At 33.7% G+C, this 21248-nt stretch overlaps 1 protein-coding gene across 1 annotated transcript; it reads right to left on the reverse strand.

Annotated features, from left to right (window-relative positions):
* Positions 1–923: 923 nt before the first annotated feature.
* On the reverse strand, positions 924–16891 carry LOC149421094 (START domain-containing protein 10-like). Its single transcript, XM_089635806.1, has 4 exons — positions 15789–16891; positions 13086–13218; positions 9507–9771; positions 924–8101 (listed from the first exon to the last, which is right to left on the reverse strand). Exons 1-4 carry the CDS (start codon positions 16093–16095, stop codon positions 8000–8002), a joined length of 807 nt encoding a protein of 268 aa, XP_089491932.1. The 5' UTR covers positions 16096–16891; the 3' UTR covers positions 924–7999.
* Positions 16892–21248: the final 4357 nt, after the last annotated feature.

Consider the following 21248-nt stretch of genomic DNA (forward strand, 5'->3'; position numbering starts at 1 on the left):
TACACTGGCAACATTAGTCCCGCGCAAATTTTTTGTGGTTTCATAATCTGTAGTCGTGGTGTTTTTGGATTTACTATCATATAATATGTTTGTTCTACATTGATGTCCATTATTAAATGACAAAATTGTTTAAACCTTGTATAATTATTTTAATTGTTTGACCTGAGAAACCATTTTGCATTTTCAATGCATTTTGAAAATAGGTATTTTGCATTTTGCATTTGAAATGCTTTTCTAAAAACCATTTTGCATTTTCAAATGGAAAAGTTTTGACCCATTTCCATTTTGCATTTCAAATGGTTTTGGGTACCCATTTTGCACATCTCTGGTATTATCTTCTTCTTCAATATTATTTATTTCATTCACTTCATTTTGACATAATTAATTATAATGGGCCAAAAAAAAGAAAAAAAGTTACAACTTTTTCCAGCGTTTTCGCGGGAATTTGACGTAACTTACATATTTTATAAGATATTGACATTGATTATTGTGAATCAATTTTAAATTATTTGCATTTGATTTATTTACTCATGATGATTCATATGGACACGAAATAGTTTATTTTCTAGATTTATTTACTAATGCTGATTCACACAAGATATGAAATATTTATTTAATATTTTTTTGAAAAAGAAATATTTATTAATCTTAAATTATTTATAATGATGAGTTCTTCATTAATCTTGATTTATTTATTAAATCTTGTAGTTATGAAGCAAAAAAAGTTTATTTATGAATCCATGAGTTATCAGTGTGCCAATGACTTTCTGACCAAAATAGAAACTTTTTTGGTAATTATTAAAGGAAAGGAAAAGGTACATTTAAGTAATAAATAAATCATGATATCATTGATATTGCTTCAATAATTATTTCTAAAGGGCAAATAAAACACCGCAGTCAACCAAACAGATATATTATGATTTTTGATTAACATTAGAATTGGCTTCTAAACGCCAGAGAGATAGTATAAAGTATTATAATTATTTTAACAACATTTTCAATACTGTATTATTATGTTTTGAAAAGTTTATGAACAAGCAAGCGTATTGCTAATTCGAGGTACACAAAAAATATGGGGACCTTTAACTGAGTCTGGTACAGGCGACATCTTCTGCATCATCTGCAGTTTAATTGATCCTTAGGGTGCTATAATTGGAAACATTGCAGGAACAAAGTTGAGTGTCAGATATTAAGTACTTAACCCTTTCCTACCGTGCATATCCATATTTGAAAATCCATAAATTTGAGAATTTTTTTTCTTTCTATCAAGAGCCAACAAAAATTGACAGTTTTCGTTTTCCGATTTTTGGCATAACTGGCTTTTAACGTTTTTCTTTGTAAATTGGATTTCAGCTATTCTTTCAGAAGGTAGCCACGTTTATTTTATGAAATGAGATTGTTGTGTTTAATTTTGAATGTTTTTTTGTTGTGTAAGTTTTGAAACTGTGGTTTAATTGCAATTTTTTTAAAATTAATTATTCAAATATTGTATCTTTTTGTGCACAGTAAATGATTTGCCATTTTAAGTGAAAAATTAAATACCTGATATTCTTTTAAATGAAAATAGCAATAACTTCTAAGATACTAAAAAAAAAAAACTACAACAAAATTTTCAAATAATTCTAAAAAGTTTGGGCATCAACTGTGTTTTATCACTGCCAGTCTTAATTCAGGTCCAAAAGGGTTATCCATGTTCGTTCTATTTGGCAGTTTCAACCTCTGCTCATTTATTTATTTCTAACAAATGCCCATTTACTGTTTAATACGCTTGTTATGATTCAATTCTTAACAGATAATATGTTAGTTTATCTAAATCTGTAGCATCAACAACACTGCTTATTTCTTTCTCTATGGAATCTTTACATTGACACAAATATTATCAGCTCATAACGTCATTTCCATCATGAGTGGCAGACCTTTGAAGACTCTGCATTTTTTTTTACATATTTTAATTTTTTCAATATCGGTCGAAGCCAGGTAATGGGTTTTCCAATAAGAGGTGTTATTTTGAAACTTTTCCCGTAAAAGATCAATGGTTTCGTTGCTTGTGTGGCACGTAGCGCCGTATTGTTGAAAGTAAACGTTGTCCAGATTAATAACATCCAGTTCCGGCCATAAAAAATCATTAATCATCTCTCGATAGCGCAATCCATTCACCGTAACTGTTGCTCCAGCCTCATTTTCGAAAAAGTAAGGTCCAATGACTCCGCCGGACCATAAACCACACCAAACAGTCACACGTTGAGGATAGAGAGGCTTTTCAACAATAACTCTTGGGTTTTCCGAGCCCCAGATGCGACAATTTTGCTTGTTGACGAAGCCACCGAGGTGGAAATGGGCATCATCACTCAAGATGATTTATTTGCATTTGATTCACTCAAGTGAATTTTAATAATTTCAATGCGTTGTTGAAACGTGTATCGTTCCATTTTTATTAATGGCGTAGTTTCTACTTGTCAAATGTCAAAAAATGACAGCTTCAAAAGTAACATCTAACCGAAATAGCGGGCTATTCAAAATAACACCTCTTATTGGAAAACCCTGTAGTAAAGCTAGCATTTATATAAAATAAATAAATTACACAAAACTCAAGTTTACAAACATGTGCCAATCATGGTTGTTCACGCAATGTCTTAAATCAACAGAATTATTTAATTAATTAATTATAAATGCAGTTTTTCTTCACCTTCCCAATGTCCAATCTTGTTAGTCAATAACGCAAACATGAATAATTCAGTTGGTTGACAACCTCAGTAAGGGGGAAGTGCGGCAATTAAATTAAAGACTTGGATTCAATAACCAATTCAATGTGCTTTCGAGAAATAAATGGTGAGTAATATATAAACCAAAAATGTATACATTTTTTTTATTAACAGCCTTAGCGTGGGAATAAGAGCATTGTACATTGTAATATAATCATTTTAGTAAAAGATGTCATCCAGATGCACATACCCCGTGAAATGAGGCAAGTGGGTCTGTTTATTATATATTTTTTTTAATAATAAACACAATTATATTATTACAAACAGAAATTTGTTAATATACTAAAAATGTTTTAGGGAAATGGACTTTATATGCCAGCTCTTCCAGTTTCATGATATAATTAAAAACAAGCAAATACTTACAGTTTCACTATTTCATGGAGTAAAAATCACCATGAAAGTAAAATGGCTGTCAGAATAAAATTGGCGCTCACAGAACTATCTAGCACCAGTAAACTGTAAAGGTTTTGAATATGTTCATAGATGTCACACACATTCACAAATTGCTTACTTTTCGTACAACTGATAAACGCACATATCCATAGACTCACTTCCCCCGACTCCTTATACAAGTTTAGAAATACCTATTTCAAAATGATCATTCTTTTCATAAAGGCAAACGTAGGTAGGTACATAAAGATGATAAAAAAGCACTTGGATTATGATAATACAATGTTTATATAATATAATATAATAGAGTGAGATGTGTATTTTAAGGCTATGCATTGTCATTTGGCGAATTGAATATTATACATGAGCAGGCAGTTGCTTTCTTAAAGGTACTTTGGACTTAATGATAAGCACATTACTTTTCTCTGCAAAATTACTTCACATTGAAGATATTATAGTATCACAATTTAAATATGAATAAATATGGAGCTATGATAGTGTCAAACAGAAATAAAATCTTTTAAGTAGAATCTCACTAATCTGTCCACTTTCGAGGTCTGGACATCTCCAGTAATCTTGACTGAGAATACAATTGTCATCAATTCAATCAGCACCATTTTCTCAAGGTCCTCGCTAAACACCGATTCTAGGTTCACTTCGGCCCTCTGTTATCACAATTTGTTCAACAGCTAAAAATTACCTAGAATCGCTGTTTAGCGGTGACCTCTCAAATATATAAAAAAAAAACAAAATGGCACTGTTTGCCCATTTGATGTGACAATGTTACATTTGAATTTATGTGAATGTTTATTTTAGTAATTTGACTTCTAAACTGTGGGTAATAACTTGACTAATATTTTAATTCACAGGCAGTAAATACACATTATTTTAAATAAAAGCAAAACCATATAACACTAAGGACCGGTTGTTTCACAGAATTTGAACAATTCATCAAATTTCAAAGTTGACTTTCAAGTTCTGTGAAAGTTCTACTCAAGTTCTTTCATCATTTCAGTTTTGTGAAACAACTGGCCAATCATCATACAACAACAGAACTTGAATAGATCCTTCACAGAACTTGAAAATCAACTTTGAAATTTGATGAATTGTTCAAATTCTGCGAAACAACCCGTCCTAAGTGTTTATCTGGTAAATCCAGTAATGTTAAAATTTATATAGTGACAGATTACTGAAATTCTACTGTGATTTCCAATAAAAGTAGGTTTTTTTTTAAATACAGTTGTAATTTATTTAACTGTGAAGGGCAAATTAAATCTCGTCAATGATTTCAATGTTTTTTTAATTTAAAAAACACGGTAAAAATGAAGTAGGTACATAAAATCTTAGAAAATTAGGGAGTACATAGTTATATCCTACAGAAACGCAATGTAAATACAATGCGGCGCATAAGGTCAGAACAGTGAAAAACTTGACTTATTACCACAGAGTTTGTATGTTTAAAAAGGTGTTAAACCAGGCTTAAGGCCGGCTTTAACATACCAACGTTGAATCGGCATATAAGAATCTATAGAGTTTGAATCAAGAATAATATAAACAAATAGTAATAAATTCTCTTATTCGGTGAACGATTTGTTGATAAGTTGTAAAATGTGTATTTTACATTCAAAATATTCTAATTTCTATTTAAGATCAGTACATTACAATACAGAAAATAATATGAATTAAAAGTAAATATAAAACATTAATATCAATTATTATAGAAATATTATAACAGAATAGAATTAATCGGATTAAGAATCATTTAAAAGAATTACTGCTCTGGAAAATGTATATAACTATGTATGTACCTGCAAAGATAGTGCTATTTTAACAACAAACATTATTTATTAAGGCAATCATTTGACAAACCAATGATTACAGAAGTCCCTTGTCAAAATACATATTATAGGCCTTGAATACTAATCTATAACATAACAATATCTTCCGTGCCAAATCTTTCAAGTAAATTCTAAAATCGTAAACAAAACTTATATATTTTATGCAAACGTGAACATTTCACAAAAACTAACAAATCATTGACGCACTCAACAAAAATAAGTGCAATTAAATTTAACTAGGTTTTAATGTTATATTTTCAGCAACCAATTTTAGGATCTGATCCACTTTCACCAAATAAACTGAGTAACCACTAAGTTAAAATTAAACTCAAAAGCAGAATGTCAAAGTTACCACTGTGACTTTATGCAATTTTCGCATTACCGAAGAGTTATATATATAAACATATATTCACCAATGGCAAATCTGTGATATACAATTCAGCATTCGCTCAGTTTATTTCCTGAAAGCAGCCGTGAATGTATTTATAAAAATCAGATTTATCAAACACTATTGTTTTATGATGCATATTACCAGCAGTAGAAGACAATATTTAATATTTATTCTGGACAGAGATTTTTATCAAACGTTTAATGTTAATAACGAACTTACATCGATAACAATTGAAAGTATTTTGTGCGTAACACATGTGCACCTACATGTGTATATACATTTGGAAGATCAATGTCGATTTAGAATGTGACTATCACAATTCAATCAGTAGTTAAGTTCCTTATTTCACTAGAATAGAATCACTGAATACCTTAACCTTATACATTGTTCAAAAACTTACATTATATCATATTTATGTTGGTAAACATGAATAGGAAATAAATGTAACTGAGTGGTTTGAAGGTAGAAGTTAGAAAGAAATGATTAAGTACCTATCTATAAAACAAAATGTGGGACTATTATATCGTCAATTATATTACAACACCGCGTATCTCAAAAAACACTAAATTACTTTTTTCAACTTTCTTTTATAATTCTGTGATACGCATTGTTACCAAAGTTTGTACAAAAGGAAGGATATTTGTTCGTCGATTCAAACCATCGTGCATGTGTGGTTTTAAAAGAAAGGTGAATTAAATTTTTTTGAGATATGGGGTGTTATATATTACAAGCGACGATATATTATGCTACACCTTTTTTTTGAGGAACTCAATACCTACATATTATCTGAAGTTTTATTTATTCTATAAAAAAACTACATATTTCAAACAGTAGTTCAATCAAACTTTCTATCTAGATTTATTACTATGTAATATTATAACCCAAAAATAGATAATATATTAAGTACATTGATTTCCAAGTGCAATCTACTAAGTGCTTTTTGAATTAAATTGATAACAACTATGCATTTCCCTACATACAATGGTAACATGATTTTGAAAGGAATTATTAATGATTACTGTTGGGAATGATTGTCTTTGAGATTGACAAGAATAATGACTGTAATGACATAATCTCCACCCATTGGTTATGTTCAAAGCGCGCACTACAATTAACTGAATCGCAGCCTGTAAAAGTTTAATAACTAGAAGCTTCGCAGGACTGAGCCACGACAATAACACAAGAAGCTATGCAGGACTGCGCTATATTAAACGTACTCAAATCCGTACAGCCGGGAGCTAAAGCAAAAGTAATTCGTCACGGGGGGACAATGAGGACGATACTCACCAGATATTCCCGAAGCCTACTAATAAAAAACGAATAGTCGAAGCTTTGTTTTCATCAAAATTAATGAATTCCTCAAACATAAAAGCAATTAATATTTTTGTTGAAATACAATTTTTTTTTTTTTAATCATATTTAAGCCCCAAATATTCTCGAAAAAAACGGTTCCTATGAACGAATGAACTCTGCAGGCTTTTTTGTAGCGTACTAATCTAACGCAACCACCGATCAGCGACACTATAGGCCATGCGCTGCGTGTGGGCAGAAAGGGGACGGCACAATTTTTTTTCCCTTGAAATTTGTATTTTTAAGTGCATTAAGAAATTTCCTAGGCCTTCTGCAAAACTGCGCATGCAAATTTATAAATGGATTTCATACAGCTTAGGGAAAAAACTTACAAATCCCCTCGTGATGAATCAGACGGGAATCGCGCGCCTTCGAAATAAGTTTGATGGTAATGTTGCAAGATATTGCAATTACTTTTTTAAACTATATAAATTATTGATACCTGTAGAGATTTTAATTTATCATCTGATCAGTTGCAAGACTGCTTGTCCATGAGCATTTTTAGTTGAGAAATTTTATATATTCTCCGGGCAGTGAGATCTCAGTACACATAAAAAAAGTCAGTCCCCACCATTGAAAAACTGCTAGAGCCACCACTTACGTTACGTACATAAATAAACCACTCACATTATATACAACAAAAGTACTTGAAGCTATACAGCAGTGAACTACAACAATAATAATAACAGATGTGTATCACTGAACTATAAGAAAAATGAAGAACATGAGGTTTAATCACTTTTTTCTAAAAGCATCCCATTATCTTTGTTTTATAAAATTGTAGATTTGGCACAGTTATGTATTACAATTGAGAGCTTTCTTTCCTAAGTATTAATGTGACTTCGATAATTATTATCGTTTCGACTGCAAAAAGTTCACTGTCAAATCTACTTAAATTATATCAAGATTCTTTCGAGAAGTTGGAAAACCATTGAGTGTCGTTGGGGGACATATTGAATAAGTTAATTCAATTTATCAGAAAACAAAGTTTTTTTTTTAATTTGGTTTCCAACTAATTTCTTACACACATTTGATGTCAGTCATTCGAAGTCTGCACTTTGAAAATTGGGATTCTAATGTCGAAAATGAGAAATATGAAATTTCAAATGAAGATTTTCAAACTTATAAAGTAACATATAAGGCGCAATAGTTACATATTGCAAAATAGACAAAATACCTTTAAAACATTTTGTCCAATGCCAAAAAATAATACTGTTGACAAATAAATGCTTGCTTCTTAAAAATATTATATAAAAGAGCAAAAAGAGTTAATCACTGTCGGAAAGCCGCGATTTCCTTCTTTTACCTTCTTTGGCCGTCGATTCATCGGGAATTGTTTCTGTCGATCCCTTCTGTCCTGTGTCAATGCACTGGAAACAAATAAAAAGAGTGCATATTAAAACAAACAGACTTGTAACAAGCAAACAAGCAAACAAAAAGGAAACATTTTCAAAGTGAGAAAGTTTTAGCAAATGTCAGTGAGAACCATAGATAATAAAAAATAAAATAAAAACATGGAACCATGTCAACTGTTGCAACCATGCTACGATCACGCACCATTAATCATGTACATACCATTGAAATGGCGGAGCCAATTAAAGTTATGCATTACATGCATTTTGCAGTAGTATAAGTGGATGACGTTGACATTCTTGTGCATGTAGTTTTGTACCAATTTTCATGGCCCATCTCACTTGTTTCTATTAACTATGCTAAGGGCGTTTTACTCCTACTATAAACTTTTTTTAAATGACTAAATCAAGAAAACATTAAATATAAATCAAATATCAGAAAAGACCATGACTTTAATCTTATCGCTAAGCATTGCAATAAAAACATAGCACATATTATAATCTTAGTTAATTGATTACCGAGTATTAAATTTGCGTTTGTCCTTAGCTTTCTGCTTACCTTAATGTTAAACCAATAAAAATAAACTTCATTGTCGTAGAGAGATAACATTTACCATTCACTTTGTTGACTTAACAACTTTGTGTACTTAGGTTTATCAAGATGTAACGACTTCAAATAAAATACATATATACAATATTGTTAACTAGATTAATAACGTGCGTGGGTACGGGTACTTAGGAATTGGAGCAAAAGCTTCAATTCATTTCCAAATAAAGGTTTATTACTGGAAATATTGGAGACCAAAACACTTACTTGTATCTCAAATCAGATTAGGGTTATCAACGTGATATTATTTTATTTACGGGTGAGATCTGAATGGGTGCTTCTGTTGCTGAAATGTTTGTTCAGTGAAATGTGCTTGAAATATATATATATATAGACACATTCACCGTGTTTCAGGATCATATCACAATACTCCAAAGGGTGATTGTTCGTAAAAATCTAAGGAAAAAATGGTAATGAATGGGTATTAAGGGTATTAGAGCAGAAGGGAGGGAGATGGGGAAGAGGTCAGATCTGCTCACTAAGCACGGCTTAAATCATTTCAAGCAATGAGTCAATTCTGATTGGTTGTCTTTCACCAGGGCAATACTGAGAGCATTGTAAGAAGTACTACAGATAAATCAATCAAATAATAAATAAATCAAATTTATTGTGCACGCCAAGCTTCAAACCTGCAACCTTTACCTTAACCACTTGACAAAGGAGATCATCCGTGAAAATCATTCTGAACAATAATTAAGTCCATGAAGCTGAAGTGAATATTATTTCAAACAACTTAGGTGCATCATGGTGAAGTGAAATGTATTCCGAACAACTTATGTCATGATGCTGCAGTGAAAATTATTTCCAACAACTTACATCTGCTATGCTGATTCGCTCCGAGGGTATTTGGTCGGGGCACCTCCACGGCATGTAGTTAGGTCTGGAGGACTGCTCCTTCCAGTCGGGGTATTTGAGAGCGGCCGCGTGCAGTTTCTTGGCCATCTTGGGCCCGAGCTCACGAGTCACGGCATTCACTAGCCACGCGGGCAGACGGCCGCGCGGGTCCGTACGCGACACATATGATACGCGGGCGCCGCGCTCCGAGCCACGTACCACCCAGCCTGTCACTTGGGAGATCGCCCTACAAGACAAATCAATAAATATTACAGTTTGGATTCATGACATGAAAATTGTTATCAAATGGCGAATTAGCACCATTTTGTTTTTTTGATATTTGAAAGGTCCCTGTAAAGCGCCGATTCTAGGTCCGTTTCACCTTTTTATCAAATTGTGATCGGTTGACAAACATAACAACATGAAGTAAAAGTGCAGAAAACGAAATATTGGCCCTTATATTTCTCAAAGATGCTGTCAGAAAGTCTGAGAATTTGTGTGTATTTCCAATTCTCAATAAAATCCAAATAAATGGGATCTTTCTGAATGTATCTGAAAACTAAAAACTGTTTTTGAAAGGTAATAAAATAAGCTTTCAAATTTAATTATTATAAATAGCAAATTGACTATATGGGTAATAGCTGTTTCAAAAACTGAACAAATTTGCCTGAGGAGTAAATTTAATATTTTTTAAATTTCAAATAAGGAATTATCCATAAAAGCAATACATCTTGAGCAATCTCTTGCCATGTTGGGCCAAATTTATCTACCTGTCGTAAAATATAAAAAAAAAATTCTAACCTTCTCGTAATCTACAGTTTGCATTAGTGGAAAGCGAATACCGTACCGGTGTATTCGTAATTGAATTATCTATCTGTTTAACGTATTTTCAACTCATGTGAATAAAAATAGTGGCTTTTTTCCATTTTTTTCTAAACAAAGTGTGAATTCTCCACATTTTACTTTGTGAAACAGCCTGCCTGTGTAAAACGATTTATTTAACTAAATAAAGCAAGAATCGAGATTATTCTTATTGATAGGAACTGCAGTCCACTTTATATATATTTAAATCAATAATGATCATACGACTTAAATACTAGTATATATTTTTTATAATTATAGTTAGTTTTAACAATAATTTTTTTTCGGGTCTCTGAAAACGCACCAAATCTATGGACGTGATCTGAGAGGTCACCGGTCTCAAAAAGCCTCCTTTTATTTAAACCGTATTTTGTATGGGAGTCGAGACGTTTTTTGTTCTTAAGATTACCTGCTTTTAACATTGAAGAACACTACATAAAATGTTAGCATCTCGTCACTAATGTTTTTGTATTGAAACAAAGTGCAAAAATACATCCATAACCCCACCTGATAAACAATTTACCGGTGTTAAAAAACCTGCATTAAATCGTTTTTATCAGTTCAAAGGTGAATGTGGACAAGACTTGACATTTCATATGTTCTAAAATACCCAGAAGAGATGAAGAGTGGGGAATTTAAAAATATTCCCCACAAGTTCTTTTCCCTCCAAAATGAAACAAAATTTGATTGAAATTAGCACTTATTTTTTTTTATCTAGTCATTTATGGATTTTCTCTTTCGTTCAGACTTTAAAAATAGACGTTTTTTTTTAAATTTGCTGCAAACGAAAACGAAATATAGTGCATTCTCACAATTTTTGTAAATATTATTTTACAATTTGGTTGGATTATCAAGAAATGCCCAGAATTCTTACATTTTCCTCACAAAGGTTCTCCTAAAAAAAACCCAATTCTTGAAAAATCTTAGAAATTTCCCGCCTTTTGGGGAATTTTCCACGAATTGGCAATCTTGATGTGGATAATGTAGACCATAGATATATAACACACATAAACTGGTTGTGATGAATCAGCAGTTCAGTCGTACCAACCAAACAGTGTGTTTTAACGGGATGGTGTTTTATTTGTTTGTAAATGACGATTTATAAATTCTACGTTTAATAAAATAAATACATTCAAGCGTTTGTTGATCTATATGAATATATTTTCTTTAAGACATAATACTTTTTACTGGATTTCCTTATTGTAGACAGTGAATGTATTTTTCTGATGTAATACCAGTTCTTTTTGGGAAATATATTAAATATCCTAATTTAGTGCATTCATGTTTGACAGTCTGCAAACACAGATTGCATAAAATATTTTCTTTAAACAAAACCTTCGAACAACTTGAGTCTTCCAATATATATTTGTATCTGTTATAATAAAGTAGGCTGGCTACACACAACATACAGAAATAGAAAATATCTAATTTGACCCTAATAAGTACCTCGCACCACAATTTCAAAGAAACTAACGCGCAGAATTTGCGCAGTTATACAATTTTTAATAATTGTTTTGTAATTCTTAAAAATATGGGATGAACAGTAAAATTTAGGTGGATTCATTAGCTATATAGAACTATAATCATTTTATATGTCTCTATATAAAAATTCGGAAGCATGATTTTTTTAATGCGTCTGGAAAATTTCCAAATCGAATGCACAGAAATCACGGTCGCTTGACACATTTTTCAAATATTAACGCTATACTTTAGTCCAAAGAAACATGGCTATCTCAATGACTATTTGTTTTTCAAACTTTATTCTTGCAGGTAGAATGTGAAAAAATATGCGAATAAGAAAGTCCAAACAAACATGACGATTCTACATTTGTAAAAAGAACCTTTAGTGAACCATAAAACGGCCACCATCTTGAACCGCAAACGGAATGTACAAACAAATTTACAGACAGACAAAATGCAAACGTTTGAGTTAAAACAGTACTTCGCTACGGTCTGTCAATAATATATCAAAGCAGTAACTCTTTCCATACATTTGGGTAATCCAGCACCATCTTGTTTTATAGTGAGTGGATTAGTGAGGCTTAGTGAGATTCTACCATATTTTATGGTGATGCATATTTATTTTTGCATTTTTTTTCATCAGTAAATGGGATTAGAGAGTTTAACAAGCAGATTGGGGTTATTATAATAAACTCTTATCACTAATCGAAAGAAAAAATATTTTTGTAGCTATATGCTATTTATTTTGTAGAAGCCTTTTTTATAGATTAAAGAGCAATAAAGGCTCTCCAAAATAAATTTATCATAAATTAATAAAAAATATAACTACATAGTACACATATTATAAACAGCCGATCATCAATTATATTCATATTGCTTAGTTTTTACAACTGCCTTAATTATTTTATTTTTACTACATTACTTTATTTTATTTCTTAATATTTCATTTAAATTCGTTTAATTAATATAATTTCAATACAGTTCATTTTTATTTACATATGTAATTTGTCACATAAAATTGTAAAATAGGGACCTCAGCACGGGTAAAGCACCCAGTGAGGCTCACATCACCAAATCATTTCTTATAAAAATATTATTCTAACGAATCAATAAACAAAACAAAAAAATGATAATTTACCGTAAATAATTAAATTTTTTAAAACTAATAACTTTTAAAGCAGGAGGGGAATCGTTTCATTCTGTAGAATAAACACATAAAAGTTTTCAAATGGTGAATACCTGATGAAACCTTTCCTTGGCGGATAGTTCTTGTGGTAGACTGAATGGTTGATGATCATCTGCTCCGTTCCGGTGTCCAGCCAAGAGCGCTGCAGCAGGAAGTCTCGGTTCTTCAGCGGAGATGGGCACGACACTGGAATTATATTACAACACTGTTTCATAACAAATGGACGCAGTGGGGATTTAAGCTTATGTGGTAATGGGCAACTAATGGCTTCTTATTAGTATCTTATTGACGGCCGGCGTGGTCTAGTGGTATACGCTTTTGACTACAGATCCGAAGGTCGCGGGTTCGAACCCGGCGTGCGCAAATAAATTTTATTTGATTAATTTGTGTTATTTCACAATTAATTAATTTAAAATAATATATAATATATAGTATATTTGCGGCACGTTCCAGAGTGGAAGATACTCTCAGTATCGCCCTGGTGTAAGACCACCATTCAGAATTGAAACGTTGCTTGAAATGGCTTTAGCCGTGTTTGGTGACCAGATCTGAATAGCCAGGTACTTCCCCACCTTCCTCTTCCCCATCTCCCTCCCCTCCCCAATACCCTCAGCCTCACATCATACCCCAATTGGGGATGCCATAGTCTCACTGGCTCCAGACGGGAGCAGTTGGGACTCTTGTGCGGTAATACTGTAAAAAAAAAAAAAAAAAAAAAATGGGTGTAATTAATAATATTAAGTACACCTTATAACCTTATCCTTTATAACTATTTTGGTAATTGATAGAAAATCACTGAGGGAGCTATCAGCTTGTTAATCAGACATTGCCACCTAAGGAGACATGTGCAGCCACAACACCAATAGGTGAAAGAAATGTGAAGAAATACCGATTCAACTATGGTGCCAATATTCCGCGTTATCAGGAAGAAACGTTGCATACCTAGGAAGCTACAAAGTGGATTATTTAGCGAAGCAATCCATGACTCCCAATCTAAAGCCTCTTTTAACCACCAAGCGAAATGGTGAATAAAACTTACGCCAGTGATGTTGTGGGTCCCAGACACCCACATTTTTCAAAACTACTTAATGTAAAAGTTATAATTCTATTTTTTTTTTTAATAATTTAATGAGTAAAACCTCAAATTGTAATATTTAATTATTGAAGAAAATATTAGCGATTCCTAAACGAAAATCTGAAACAGAAAGAGATACGGTCACATCTAGGACTCGAACCCAGGACCTTTGACTTGCCGGGGCACCGCCTTACCTGTGCCCTGGCAAGGTAAGGGTCCTGGGTTCGAGTCCTAGATGTGAGCGTATCTTTTTCTGTTTCAGATATTCGTTTAGGAATCGCTAATATTATCTTCAATAATTAAAGAAAAGTTATAAGTTATATTTTAAATTATCAATCACAAATCTTTACAATAAATCAGTGATTTAATGCAAAATTAAATTAACACAGTATTATTTTCATTGTTGAACTTACGATGGAAAAATTCCTTCCATAAAAACATATCCAATAATTAATAACAATAATTAAAATCCACAAAAATGTGACATCTTTGTTACTAAATACGATGTTTCCGTTTAATAAAATTTCAATTCTTAAAACTTGTGTACACGAAACAACAATAACTTTGAACTCATAAATATTGACAATAAGTAAAGTTACACATATTTTTGCACTAAATGCAACACATCTTGCACGATTTGGGATTGAATCTTCAATTTTTACTTCGTTTTCCTCCTATAATAGCCATCGCTCGATCGTGTCTATCTTTGAAGTAAATATGGTATTTAAAGTACTGGGTCCGGGGTTTGACTCGCTGTCTTGACAATTAAACTGGATTTTTTTTTAAATATATTTATATGTATGTGACGTCGTGGGTCCTGGGGACCCATGACTCTTGTAAATGGATTTTTTACTTATGTGAGGGGGCTGTCTATCCTCCTGCGTGATCTCAGTCAAAATGTAGGAAGGTACTGAGATGAACGGGACTCAGCGGTGAACAGGATGAGAGAGGCAGAGGGAGAGTTTCGTTGTGGATCCATGGGACCAGAGGGTTAATTAAGTACCCAGATGGCAGCATTATTATTATTGATAAGTAGGACACGTCAGGCCACAGGCCCATTATTCTCTCTCCCAAGTTTACCTTATCCCCGTGACGGTAGCCCAGTCCCTTATATAAAGTCACATGTACACTGTGAACATTATTTCATAGTTATTTTTATAAATAATTTCTAGATTGACTGCATCGCATTTTATTATATTGCAAGCACAGGAATTGCTGCAATTCCAATTCAGCAAAAGATAAGAACTAAATCAAATAAAAATAATTGCCGCCGAAATGTAATTTAATTTCCTAATCTAAGATAAGCTGCCCTTGACATCAAAGTAATTCTTCCGGTGGGCACGATAAACAATTTTTCACTAAACTACAAAAAACGAAATCATGATGAACCATTGTTTGCAAAATCATTCAAGCGATGATGATATTCTGAATGAATATGCTTATTATTTGTGATGCTTGATATTAGCAACCCTTCTACCTATTGAAATGGAATAAATGTAACCACATGTTGAATTGCGCAATTAATGAAAAATTCAAAATATCAAAGCATTTTCACTGAAACATTATTTTGATAAGTTTTTAAAGTAGAAGATCAAAGACCCAAGATGCATTTTTGAATGAATTGGAAAGTCAGCAATAAGATTTAATAAGTGAAGTGCAACAGCTGTTAATAAAAACTCACTGGAATAGTAGCCAACATCATTGTTGATATTGAGGAATCCAATATCCTCCGAGCTGATCATGTGCGTGTCCCACTCCTTCCTGTAGTCGGGATCATGGAGGACATCGTAGACGGTAAAGGGTTCCACCTCGCTGAGCACGGCGATGATCTTGATGAGCTTGAAGTTGCACTTGTCATCCGTGGCCTTGGTGAACACCTGAATGTCAGGCTTGTTGTACTCCAACTTCCAGCCTTCGTGGCTGTCCACGAGGGTCTTGAGCCGGGCGAAGTCTCCGTCCTCGGCCACCCTGACGACACCCACCTCCATCACCTGGCGCGGGAACTGGCACTGGCACTGGCACTGGCACCGGCGCTGACACTGACAGAGGCAGTGGCAGTGGAGAGCTCGGCCGGTTTCCTCGAGCGCCGCCGACTCATTATTTGATCGCCCCGCCGCCCAGCGCTAGCAGTCGCAGCGAGTAACGCCGCATCGACTGCACCCGCTATTCGGGAGATTAGATACGGTATATTGCGGTATACTCGGCACTAGCCACTCGGCACTGGGTATATCTCAAGCACAGTCACGGTTTATCGCAGTTAAACACCAATAAAATCAATAACGAAGCACGAGTAACTGCTGACTCTTCGCTGGTGGGTAGTTGCAACAGGTTCCCGTTGGCAGATTTTCTTTCTCTTTGTTTTTAATACATTTTTTATGGTTGAATTCTGTCACCGCGCGTTTTTTTAATCGTGGGATAAGTTGAATAGTAAAATAGCCTGTTTCCCGTCGATAAAAATGGTGTATGTAGGTACTAATAAATTAATAATGCGTGATTTAGGACAGAAAGAGAAAATGAGCTGATGCGAGTTGCAGTGCGGAAACGGGAAATAAACCGTATGGCCGAATCGTACGTCAAAAGTCAAAACGATTTTCACGTCAAATTCACGCCTGCGCACTTTCCTCGCCTATTGGCTCTGAAGGGAAAACGTCCACAAAACCGTGTCAGCCCAGTCAGCTCGTCAGCTGGCTGCGGCTGGCTGATGACCTCACAGAAAACATTAATTATATAGCGAGTGGCGACTGGCGGCTATGCCCTAGGAGCGTAGGCGAGCGTAGGGTGGGAATGGGTGGAAAATTTGTTATTTATAGCGTGGCTTATACTCACCTTAATCAGGAACAGTATTATCTACATCATCATAATAGGTTTTAAATATTAATTTTCTGCCCTTTCTCCTTCAAGATTATATTCAATTATATTTACGTAGGTAGCATACGAGGGCGTACGAATATTATCGGACGCACAGTGGTTTTTTTTAATTTGTATTTGTGATGTTTTCTTTATTTATTTTTATTGTACGACAGATTATTTATCCATTACAAGGTTTCTTATTTTGACATTCTTAACGTTTGGGAAGATAGTTGGTTGTTTAAATAATAATGAAATATATCCACTGTTTTAGAAATTTAATTCAAGAGCACCATTCTTCTTGTCATGCTATGCTGTGCTACAACATATTTTTTTTCATTAACCCCACACAGGAGGCCCTGAGGAAAACAATTTCCCTATTTCATCTTTTGGAATGCTGTCTTTTTTAAGGTAAGGAAGGAGAGGAAGTTCTGGGAAGATAAAGGGTACGGTGGTTGGGTAAGAATCTAGAGTTCAGTGTAACCAGGAGCGATGGGTCGAGAAACCAGTTAAAGAGGTCAAATGGTCTCCCTATCTGGCACACCACGCGGTGGGCAGGAGCATCCTGAACAAACCTCACCTGATGAAGCCGGGCACCCCTGCTAAATCACCAAACATAGCGAACCACTTGGGGTAACCTATGGCAGAGGTGTTGTTTATCCAATAAATTCCCATTATTTTAGATTTTTCCCGTTTAATTGTTTCCCGGGCGGCGGTACCCAAACCCGCCTCCCAAATTAAAATTTATTGAATCTTGAGCTAGTCGTGGCAACTTCTACGGCTGAAGTTATTATTCCTTCAATATAAACTATTTAAGAATAAATCATAAGTGAGGTGAGTTCTCTATGTCAGTGCTCCGCAACCGGTGTGCCGTGGCACACTGGTGTGCCGTGAGCCGGACACAGGTGTGCCGCGGTCAAATTCAATGTATTTTACAATATTTCATTATGTATTTAATACACAATCACAAAATATTTTTCATAATATTGTCTATTTTTGATTGTCTGCCGATACTGTTAAAAGACGTATTCACAATATATTAGGAACACTGATTAGAAAACTGTTATTGGCTGAAAAATTTGCGCTTCAGATCGACGAAACAACCGATATTAAAAATAAAGCACAGTTGATAGCTATTGTACGTTTTGTTGACGAGGACTTTATTAAAGAACATTATTTATTTTGTAAGGAGGTTCAAAACGAACTACCGATGAAGAAATTTTTCAAGTAACCGATGATTTCTTCAAAATGCATAATATGAAATGGAGCAATTGCATTGCTGTTTGCACGGATGGCGCTGCGGCAACGACGGGTAGTAAAAAGGGTTTTGTCTCTTGTGTAAAACAAAAAATCCAACGTTACAATTTACACACTGCTGCATACATCGCAAAGCATTGTTGGTCAAAAATTTACCGGAGGAACTTTTGAACACGATGAATGAATGCATTAAAATCGTAAACATAATTAAATCAAGAGCCCTAAACTCGCGAATCTTTGGAATACTCTGGGCAGAAATGGGAGCCGAATATGAATTCTTATTGTTTTATACTGAAATTCGTTTGCTATCCCGAGGCAAAGTTTTGAATAGATTGTTTGAGCTTCGTCACGAGGTGTGTGAATTTCTTTTAAATCAAAATATGTCCAAACTATTTCAGCACCTCGATGATAATTCCTGGATAGCCAAACTTGCATACATGGCTGATATATTCAAGCATTTGAATGAACTTAATAACGAACTATGGCAGAAAGAGTTGCAAAAAGGATGTTTGGAAATGTACCAAAGGACCAACAACAAGTACAATTGAAAACAAACAATTAACTGTGGATCTGGCCCAACAAAATTTAAGTATGCTTCAGCAGAAATTTGGTCAGTATTTTTATTCCATTAATACGGAACAATACGATTGGATTCGAAATCCTTTTGCAACCAATGCAATAAATTCTACAGAAGCACTGCCTCTGCAAATTCTAGAGGAATTTACGGATTTAAATAATGACATGACATTAAAACTTCACTTCTCCGAAGATCCATTAGATGTTTTCTGGTTTTACGTTAAAAAAGAATATCCTCGCATTTCCGTCAAAGCATTCCATTTTCAACGACATATTTATGTGAGCAATGTTTTTCGACGCTTGTATTAATTAAAAATGATAAGCGGTCATGCTTAAAAGGTCTTGACCAAGAACTTCGGGTTGCGCTGTCAAAAATCGAGCCGAACATAAAACTTTTATGTTCATTGAAACAAGCGCAGGTTAATTTAACAATTAATCGCTCATTAATTTATTATTATTTTATAATAATAATTAAGATTGCGTAAAAATAAATATATTAGTTATATGTATGTGTGTATACATTTCAAATAAAAAACAAGAAATTATTGTAAAATTTGTGTATCAATTTAATACCTATATATTTTAGCTTTCGGTGTGCCGCGGAATTTTAGGAAGAAATTTGGTGTGTCGTAGGTGAGAAAAGGTTGCGGAGCACTGCTATGGTATGCTAATTTGAAAAGTCAATAAACAAAAAATAGGTACTTTAAAAAAAATAGTACTTACTGTGATTTTAAACTATTTATTTATCAACACGTTATTGTTTACTGAAAATAAAAATGGTCAAAGTTTAAGTACTGTATTCATACTAAAAGATACTTTTACAAAACACCACACACTATGTCCTACTGTCACTGTAAATCTACACCACAATCATATTTTGATCTTGGAATTTTGTAAATCATATTTGAAAATCAAATTGTTGCTGACCCGTCTCTAACCGAAAAAAAAGGAAAAGTTAAAAAAATCGAAATCAATGAAATGCTCTCTCGGACCGAAAAAAAAGTTTTTTTGGGTTCTCTATGTCAGTGCTCCGCAACCGGTGTGCCGTGGCACACTGGTGTGCCGTGAGCCGGACACAGGTGTGCCGCGGTCAAATTCAATGTATTTGACATTTTACAATACTTCATTACGTATTTAATACACAACGACAAAATATTTTTCATAACATTGTCTATTTTTCATTGTCTGCAGATACTGTTAAAAGAAACAATTTATTAGAAACACTGATTAGAATACTGTTATTGGCTGAAAAATTTGCACTTCAGAACAACGAAACAACCGATATTAAAAATAAAGCACAGTTGATAGCTATTGTACTTTTCGTTGACGAGGACTTTATTAAAGAACATTATTTATTTTGTAAGGAGGTTCCAGAGCGAACTACCGGTGAAGATTTTTTTCAAGTAACCGATGAATTCTTCAAAATATATAATATTAAATGGAGCAATTGCATTGCTGTTTGCACGGATGGCGCTGTGGCAATGACGGGTAGTAAAAAGAGTTTTGTCTCTTTTGTAAAACAAAAAAATCCAACGTTACAATTTACACACTGCTGCATACATTGAGGAGCATTGATGGTCAAAAATTTATCGGAGGAACTTTTGAACACGATGAATGAATGCATTAAAATCGTAAACATAATTAAATAAAGAGCCCTAAACTCGCAAATCTTTGGAATACTATGTGCAGAAAAGGGAGCCGAATATGAATCCTTATTGTATTATACTGAAATTCGTTGGCTATCCCGAGGCAAAGCTTTGGCTAGATTGTTTGAGCTTCGTCACGAGGTGTGTGTTTCTTTTAAATCAAAATATGCCCAAACTATATCAGAACCTCGATGATAATTACTGGATAGCCAAACTTGCATACATGGCTGATATATTCGAGCATTTGAATGAACTTAATAACGAACTTTGGCAGAAAGAGTTGCAAAAAGGATTTTTGGAAATGTACCAAAGGATCAACCATAGTACAATTGAAAACAAACAATGGATCTGGCCCAACAACACTTAAGTATGCTTCAGCAGAAATTTGGTCACTATTTTTATTCCATTAATACGGAACAATACGATTGGATTCGATATCCTTTTGCAACCAAAGCAATAAATTCTACGGAAGCACTGCCTCTGCAAATTCGAGTGGAATTTACAGATTTAAATAATGACATGACATTAAAACTTCACTTCTCCGAAGATCACTTAGATGTTTTCTGGATTTACGTTAAAAAATAATATCCTCACATTTCCGTCAAAGCAAACACTACTTCAATTTTCAACGACATATTTATGTGAGCAAAGTTTTTCAACGCTTGTATTAATTAAAAATGATAAGCGGTCATATTTAAAAGGTCTTGACCAAGAACTTCGGGTGGCGCTGCCAAAAATCAAGCCGAATTAAATCTTTTTTGTTCATTGAAACAAGCGCAGGTTAATTTAACAATTAATCGCTCATTAATTTATTA

This window comes from Hesperophylax consimilis, chromosome 9, assembly GCF_061612785.1.
Source record: "Hesperophylax consimilis isolate HC1 chromosome 9, BYU_Hcon_1.0, whole genome shotgun sequence".
NCBI classification, from domain to species: Eukaryota; Metazoa; Arthropoda; class Insecta; order Trichoptera; family Limnephilidae; genus Hesperophylax; species Hesperophylax consimilis.